Genomic DNA, 8,947 nt, shown 5'->3' on the forward strand with positions numbered 1-8,947 from the left:
ATGTTGTAAAGATGTAATTTGAAGAGAACAGAAAACAATTGATCTTTAAAATGTTCTGGTTCTCGGTGAAAAGTTGAATAGTTTTTTAGAATAGGCCTTTAAGGAAGCAAATGAACAGAAAATGAACAGAAAAAAGATTGGCAATGTTCTTCATGGACAAGTTTAATATATTAACTTACCCAATTATAAAGTAGTGAAGTCTGCAGTAGGCACGTGATACATGTAGATTAATTCAACACACATCTTTTATTTGTTCTTCAGTATAGCCCTGTACTTCATATAAATAAGGGATTATAGATAATTCGGACTAAAAAAAAAGCTGCAAAAGGTTGCAAATGTTTAATTAAATATGTACCTCAAAACATTAAAAAACACTAAGCTTCCCAATGATGTTACACAGTAGTAGTCTTTTAAATGGTTTAATCAGAAGTGGTACAGCATGAGTATATTTGTGATGTTAATTTAAACAATATCTAATGACGAGGATCAGTGAAATGGATACTTTTATACACCACTGTGGCATTGGTGAACCATTCTAGGAAGAAATTTGACAGTATGTACCATGTTCTTAATTGTATTGATGTTGATCCTAAAGAAATTCTTAGAAATATGTATTTGTGATCAAGGGTGGTAATAATTAACGAAATTAATTGCATTAATAGAATACTTAAAGGTACATTCTGACGGAAAATAATGCCTCATTAAAGATGATCTATGTATTCGGAATAACATAGGAGATATTAATGAAACTACACATACACCATTTAAAAAAAAATCATTTCCGAGGAACATGTCTCCGCACTTCAGAGGGTAAGATGGAGGAGAAATGACAGGTAGCAAGAGTGCACCAGGTTTGGGGTTACAACGGCTTCAAATCTCGGTTTCACTAGATGTATGATTCTGAGCAAGTTACTCTGCCTCAGTAATCAAGCTGTAAAATGGGAGAAACCAGAGTACCTACACGATGAGGTGAATGTATGAAGTTTAACTGAAAGTGCTTAGCGCGCCGCCCAAATTTTACTTATTACGATACTGTCCTTCTGCATCTCTCGGAGTAGCGGAAAATACAGAAATTAAAATTTAGGGATGTGATTAGTCAGTAAAGTGAAAGCCCCACGAGACTCTACAGAGGGATTTAATCTAACCTGTCAATCCGCGTCATCCAAACACTTGGATTTCGGTTAGGCCCGCGGGGCTGTCAAGAACTGAGATCTACCTCAACAAGAGCACGCAAAAGATGCTCTCTAGCAGGAGTTGCGGCCCGGTGGGTTTGACTCTTTCGTAATCCAGGGTTGTATTACACGCGGCCCGCGCAAAACTAAGACTCAGAGACGTCCCTCCCTTACCCCCTTGGGCGTCACGCAAAGCTTGGACCTGTCTTCAGCCCCGCGCTGAGCCTATAGTGAAGAGTAGGCCTAGAGAGTGGCGGGGGAAGGAAGCACGCTCTCCATCCCTCCGCCGGCTCGAGGCACAAAGACTACAGTCCTTGCGGCCCCGAGAGCTCGGGGTATCCCGCAGGAAGAGCCCGGCAACTGCGGGGCTGTAGTTTCTCTTGTGCTCGGCACAGACCTCTCTCTCTCTCTCTCTCCTCTGTAATACAGGCTGTTACTGAGTGCTGCAGCTTTCCCCGGATTTCCGAAAAAGGTGGGTCGCGGGTGGAGCTGGATCCAGCACCGAAGCCCGGCGCGCCGCTCCAGCTGGGAGGGAGGAGCGGCTGAACGCCAGGGGTGTTGCGCGGGGTGATGACCTCGGGGACGTCGTGCGACCAGCCCCTGGCCCACGGCCGCGCACGCGCGGCGGGGGCCTAAAAAACGTCTGCACCCAGCGAACAGTCCGCCGGTGGGCGGCTGTGTGAGTCGGCCGGCGGGCCGGCAGGCCGGCGGCGCGGAGACGCGGGAAGTTAATGGGGGTCGCCTCGATCTCAGCCTCAGTCGGTAGCACAGCTTCGGACACGCCAGCAGAGATGGCGCCCTGGGTGCGGACGATGGGGGAGAAGCTGAAGCAGAGGCTGAGGCTAGACGTGGGACGCGAGATCTGCCGCCAGTACCCACTGTTCTGCTTCCTGCTGCTCTGCCTTAGCGCCGCCTCCTTGCTCCTCAACAGGTAACGCCGCAGCGCTGAGTCAGCCCGGCGGCGGGCGGCCTCTTTCCGAAACCCCGGTCGCAAAACCCGTGTTGCTTCCCTTTGTGGATGCCGCCCGGGCTGCGAAGCTGGGGGACTTGGGGCCGCCTACGAGGCTTCTGCGGAGAGCGGCCTCGGGGAGCTCGACCGAGCGTCGGAGTCCGGAAGTGCGGCTGGGGCGGGGGTCGGATTCAAGTGCCGCCTTTCTTCAGGCCTCGTCTCCCTAAGCCAGCCGGCAGCGATTCTTACCTTTTCATCCACTTCTTAAAACCTGGCCCTCCATCATCATTGTTCTTCAAAGACGTGAAATCTCTATGTCCGGACCAATTTGAGACGGATCAGGGCGGTCTAGTCAGCTGACGGGGTAGGAGCGTTCAAAGTCCTTTCGCAGCCGCGGTTTTAGGCAGACTCTCCTGGCTCACACCGCACATACACACGGGCACATACAACACACACAGCCTTACAGCTGCAGCTGTCCTGCAGTGTTTATGGTTAAACGGATGACCAGAAAGATTTGTTGAACAGAAGTCAGAAAGCAAATTAGTGCCCGTCTGAACATCGCTATAATCTTAAAGGGAAGACTGAAAGTTAAAATTGGTAAATTCAGTTGACATTTTGAAATCGGAAGGTTCTGCCCCTGAGCTAAACTTGTAGATTTCCTTCATTTCGTTGTTTCTATAAATGGTAGCATTGAAATAGACAGTAGAGGAGAATTTTTCCTTTAAAATTATTTCCAGATTTTCTTTTGGCGGAATTAAGTCTGAGACAGTTGTCGGCAACAGCATCGGCATGATGTTTTTTTCTAATGTTGTGAACATCCTTACTCTCTGTTGAGGTTGTTGATCCCCAAGGATAGGGACGGGAAGGCAGTCGCAAGGAATTTGGTAACTTAATTTTGCCCTAAGGTTAACCATTTTTTGTGACTGTTGAATTTGGGTTTCTTCCCTAGCCACTTTGCTTTCTCATTAGTTTATTGCGGGTTTATATAATATTAAGCTTAAATAGCGATTGATAGATATATTACTGGAAAATGTGCTTTGATTGTGATGGTAAGATGTCTGTAGGGGTATGGAAGTGGAGTCCATAACAGAGTGTAAACTAATTATTAAGTAATTATTTGCTTTTTGTCATCTGTAAGGTATTCCAAGCTAGACTAACAGGTTTAGTATGAAAGACATGCATACTTTATGTGATTATTAAGTTTTTTTCCAGGGATTTACCTATCTCCTTTGAGAGTTGGGTCATTTTAGGTCTCCAGGGTAGGAAGGACAACCATATAGGAACAGATTGAACTAGATTTCTGAGGTTGTCTACTTAAACATAGTGGTCTATGTTGTTAAGAAGTGCTAGAATACTTTCTGATTTGTATGCCATATGATCCATATCCTGTATCCTTATCTGTATTATACAAAGAAAGAAGGAAATAACACTTGACGGTTATCTTTGAATAGTTGGAGTTCTGACCGAAATTGCTTTTGCATGCATTTGTTGGTATTTTCTATTTGTTACTGTTGTAATCAGCAAAAGTGATTTTAACATTAGTCTTGACTAAAAGAATGGGTAGATGCGCTTTTTTTTCTTCTTTTTTTTTTGAGGAAAAAGTTTTTGGAAGGTGTAGAACAGTGTATATAGTGTATTTTCTGTGTATTGTGTGATTTTTAAGTGTGGATTCACATGTACATACAAACATGAATGCTTATGTATGTTTAGACTATCTTTGGAAGATTATTATCCAAGAAAACATGGTCCCTTCTGGGAATGGAAAAATGCTAGGCACATCTATTTATAAATTTTAAAAAAGTACATATATATAATATATAAAAAACATTTGGGGCATAAAAATGGAAATAGAAGAAATGGGAAGATATGCTCACTATGCACTTTCAATAATTGATTTCTACTCAGGCGTTTCACCAGTTAGTTTTTACAAATAACTTGAAAAGAAATGTTCAGCTTAAAATCTCCACTAGTTAGTATGAACATTTGAGGCTTTCCCTCTCTGTGGTTAAGCTTAGAATAATACTCTTTTTTGAAAGTTTTCTCTTATAGTTTTGGAACTTTAACTCTTTCAGGGTGTTATTTAGCATATGCATGTGCATTTTTTAAAAAATATGAATTAAGATTATGAATCTTAGCTGTGGAAAGATAAATGGATATAACCTTTTGGCCATTGTAAGTGATTTGTGGATAGAGTAGAGTAACATACTTCATATATTTCAAATTATTTATGATTTCACCCTTACAGTATTTCTAAGACAAATTAGGAGCATAGTTACAATTATATAGATTTATTTGCCAATCAGTGTTGAGTATTTGAATGTTAGAATAAGGAATATTTTAAGTTAATCCCAATATTATTGGTAATAGTAATAATAGTTAACACTTTGTGAGTGTTTTGTTGGGACCCAGTACTGTTAAGAGTTTTCATTTATAACTGAGGCAGTTTATTGTTGTGATTGAAAATTTTGAATCTGAAGCTTGACTGTAAGAATTCGATTCTGACTCCTCCATTTACCAGTTATGCGACTTTGGATAAGTGATCTAACTTTTATCTGTCACAGTTCTCTCATCTGTAAAATGGGGATAATACTAGTACTTACATTAAATGGTTATTTTGATTATTAAGTGGGTTAAGATGTGGAAAGTGCTTAGAATGTTGCTCAGTATATAGCATGTGCTCTCATTAAATGTTAATTATTTTTGTCATATATATCCTCACAACACTGTAAGATAGATACTATTATTAGCCTCAGGGTTTTTGTTTTTTTTGAGATACAACTTAGAGAAAAGTGCATAACACCTAATTGATTAGTTCTGTGAATTTTTAAATGTGGCTCCCCATGTAACCACCCAGATCAAGATATAAAAATATTTCTAGCACCCCAGTAGGCTCCTTTGTTAATAACTTTTCTCAGTCACCATATATCAATTTTGCTTGTTTTTGAATTTCATGTAAATGGAATCATATGGTCTTTTTGTATCTGGTTTCTTTCTCTCAACTCTTCTTTTGAGATGTATCCATATTGTTACTTATATCAGTAATTTTTCCCCTTTTGTTATTGTGTAGTATTCCATTGGGAATATGCCACACTTTGTTTTTCCATCCTACTTGTTAAAGAGCAGTCTAGTTGTTTACACTTTTTGGTTGCTATGAATAATGCTGCTGTGAATGTTCTTATATATTTTTTACATATATCTCTTTCGACGGACATATGTACTTATTTCTTTTGGGTATATGCTCTTGAATAGAAATGCTTAGTTACAGTGTATGTATTTGTTTGACTTAAGTAGATACTGCCAGTTTTCCAGAGTGGTTATAATTTATACTCCTTCCAAAAATGTATGATAGTTCTGTTTGATATTATTTGTAGGTTTAATTTAGCCATTTTAGTGAGTGTATAGTGGTAGCTCATTGTAGTTTTAATTTGCAGTTCCTTGATGGTTGTTAGCTCCATTTTACAAATGAGCAAACTGAAGTTTAGAGTTGTTAAATAACTTACTCAGGCTCATCGATGCTAAGTAGCAGAATGGGATTCTAATGTAGGTCATTCTGATTCAGAAACTCAGGTTTTTATAAAAATTACATTAAAAAGACATTATTAAGAATACCTATTATTAATAATTTTCTACATAACATTAATTTATATAAACTAAAGAATTCAGGAAATACAAATATAAAGAAGATGTTAAAAATCATTCATAAATTCGCCAGAGATGACTACTGTTGTTAACATTCTAATCACTTTCACCTGCAGTTTATAATTTTATTATATAAACTGAGATTCTGTGAATATAGGCTTCTATATATGGTGCCTGCTTTTTAATGTGTTTTGTGTTTTGTTGTTATTATTTTTTAAATTACCACAACTGGCTTACATACACTTAGTATGTGATGGGTTTTTAGCACTTTTATGGACTTATTTAGTCATCATAACAACCCTGTGAGTTAGGAATTATTGTTGCCCTATTTTGTGCAGGACCAAACAGGAGTCAGAGAGGTTAAGTAATTTGCATTGTGTCATAGCCAGGATTTGAATCCAGACAATTAGACGCTAGAAAGTCATATATTTTGTTCCCAAATTTCATGGGTCTTTCACTCTATGTTCTATTTTTTTTTTTTGGTCCAGTTTTAGACAACAACAGTATCAGATTTTTAAAAAACAGTAGTATTATAGTTTTGTAGTATGTTTTTACATCTACTAGGACAAATTTTCCCTCTTGGCCCATCTTTTCTAGCAGTTCTTTTTGAATCTTTATTTTCACTATACATTTTAGAATGAATGATTTCTTAAAAGATGAAGTTGGACTTTTGATTGTGGTTTCTGTTTTGTTTATATATTGTCACATAACAGATCATCCACAAATTTAGTGATTTAAGGCAACAGCAACATTAATTTGTTCACAGAAATGCAGTTTGGCCAGGAGTTGATGGGTACAGCTAGTCTCTGTTCATTGTGCATCAGTTGGGCACCATGTAATTAGGAGGCTAGAATAATCTGTTGGTTTGCTCATTCATAAGTGTATCAGTTGATACTGGTTGTTGGCTGTGATCATACCTGGGCTATAGGCAAGAACATATACCTATGGTCTTTGTATGTGGCTTTTTTCCCCAACATGGTGCTGGGTTATAAAAGTGAACATCTTGAGAAAGAGCCTGGTGGAAGCCTTACCCTTTTTATGACCTAACTTTGGAAGTTAGACTTCTGCCACATTTTCTTGGTTAGAAATGAGTGAGTAAGGCTAACCCCCATTCACTGGGAAGGAAATTAGGCTTCTGGTTTTAATGTGAAGAGTAGTGTCATAGAATTTGCAATCATATTTAGTACTGCAGTTTTATTTAATTTGTAAATCTGGGTAGGATTGATATCTTTACTATACTTAATGGTTTCATCCATGTGCAGAAATCTCTCTCCTACATTCATTATTGCTCTTATGTCCTTTGAATGTTTTTTAATTTAAAAACTTTGTTTTGAAAAATTTCAATATATACAAAATAAAAATAGAATGGTATAATGAAACCTGTAAGTACTTATCATTCAGCTTCAGAAATTATCAGATCAAAGTCAAATATTCCCACCCCAATTATTTTGAAGCAAATCCCACATGACACATATTTTATCTATAAACGTTAAACGTTTCATTATGCATCTCTAATAGATAAGTTCTTTTTTCTTACATAACCACAATACTATTTCATATTTAAAAACAACTAATTTCTTAACATCTTTAAATATCCATTCAATGTTCAGATTTACCTGAATTTGTTAGAACTCCCCCCCAACACTTTATGATGAAAAATTTTAAACATATAGCAATGTTGAAATTTATAGTAGATGAGCAATTATTTACTGCCTAGATTTTACTGTTAATGTTTTGCTTTATTTACACATGCTTTATTATGTGTCTATCCACTACTTTGTCTGTAATGTATCTTATTTATGAACAGCTTTTTAAGTTAGTCAAATTAAGATCTAAATATGATTTTTTAATCTGAAAGTTGCCTCTCCTCTCCACCCACTATTTTTTTTTTTTTTTTAACTTTGCAGTTTATTTGTTGAAGAAACTGGGCCATTTGTTCTATAGAGTTTTCCACAGTCTGGCTTTGCTGATTGCATCCCTGTAGTGTTTTTGGACATGTTCCGTCTGGGTTCCCTGAAACTAGTAGTTAAGTCAAAAGTCTTCATTGTTTTGATTTTTTCTCCTTTAGTCCATGATGGCATAGATTTAAAGATGTTGAACTGTTAAAAAAATATGCCTTATGATGTATTATTTATTTTATGATATACTGCTAGTTTTAGTTAATATTTTACTTAGTACTTCCTATCTATATTCATAAGTAAAGTAGACCTAATGATTTTCTTATATTGTCTTCATCTGATTTGGGTATTAAAATTGTATTAGTCCTTTTAAATTAGCAATCTTTTCTCATTTTTCTTTTCCAAAGCTCTCTGTATAAGATAGGGATTATCTGTTTCATGAAAGTTTGGTAAAACCATTTAGGCAAGGGGCCTTTTTTTTTACAGTCAGGTCTCTTATTATGTTTTAATTCCTTTGATGATAATTGCTCTATTCAGGATATCTAGTTCTTCACTTACTAATTTCTAGCATTTTTGTCTTTTTAAAAAAATTTGTCATATAGGTTGTCCAATTTATGAACGTGTAGTTGTTCATAATCTTACTCTTCATTTCAGTTATAGCTATTCTTATTTTTTTTCATTCTGTATTTTGTATATTTATGTTTTTTTATTCCTTTATCTCTCTTGCTAAATCTTTGTATTTTTTATTAACTTTTGATTTTAGAAATTTCTAAACATATATGGAAAAAAGAGTGCAAGGAACCTCCAAGCACCTATCACTCAGCTTCAACAACCATCAATATTTCGAATATTAAAAAAAAATCTAATCTTCCTCCTTTTTAAAAAACACTTCAACACAAAACCATAACCATATGAAATTAGCAATTGGTTGATATCATCTAATAACCAGTCCATAATCAAAGTTTCCTCATTGTGTAAAAATTTATAGTGCATTTGTTGTAATCAGGATCCAAACTAGATCCACTCACTGTATGTGATTGTTACATTTCCTAAGCTTTTGTACATCTCATAATCTAGAACAAGAGTTGGCAAATTTTTTCTGTAGTGTAAGATAGTAAATATTTTAGACTTTGGGGCCTATATTGGGTCTGCTCCACATCCTTTTTTAAAAGAATGCTTTTAAAATGTAAAAACGTTTCTTAGCTTGAAGGCTGTACCAAAGCAGGTGGCATTTGTCTCACAAGCCATAGTTTGTCAACCCTGATCTGGAACATTCCTCCTTACTTGCT

The 8,947-nt window shown here is 36.9% G+C and overlaps 1 protein-coding gene across 6 annotated transcripts in view; it reads left to right on the forward strand.

Moving 5' to 3' along the window:
• Window positions 1-1,818: 1,818 nt before the first annotated feature.
• SNX14 (sorting nexin 14) overlaps window positions 1,819-8,947 on the forward strand; it is a 62,051-nt gene continuing 54,922 nt past the window's right edge. For 5 of the 6 annotated variants that reach the window (XR_001518209.1, XM_006926338.2, XM_006926340.2 and 2 more), the window contains exon 1: window positions 1,819-2,103. Coding sequence is in view for 4 of the 6 variants with exons in the window: in XM_006926338.2 (XP_006926400.1) it covers window positions 1,904-2,103 (200 nt within the window). In the remaining 2 variants the exon portion in view is untranslated. Of the gene's footprint in view, window positions 2,104-2,325; window positions 2,486-8,947 lie in introns of those variants that run through there. The other variant, XM_025042913.1, reaches the window with a different exon arrangement.

This window comes from Pteropus alecto, unplaced genomic scaffold (genome assembly GCF_000325575.1).
Source record: "Pteropus alecto unplaced genomic scaffold, ASM32557v1 scaffold7, whole genome shotgun sequence".
Taxonomy (NCBI): Eukaryota; Metazoa; Chordata; class Mammalia; order Chiroptera; family Pteropodidae; genus Pteropus; species Pteropus alecto.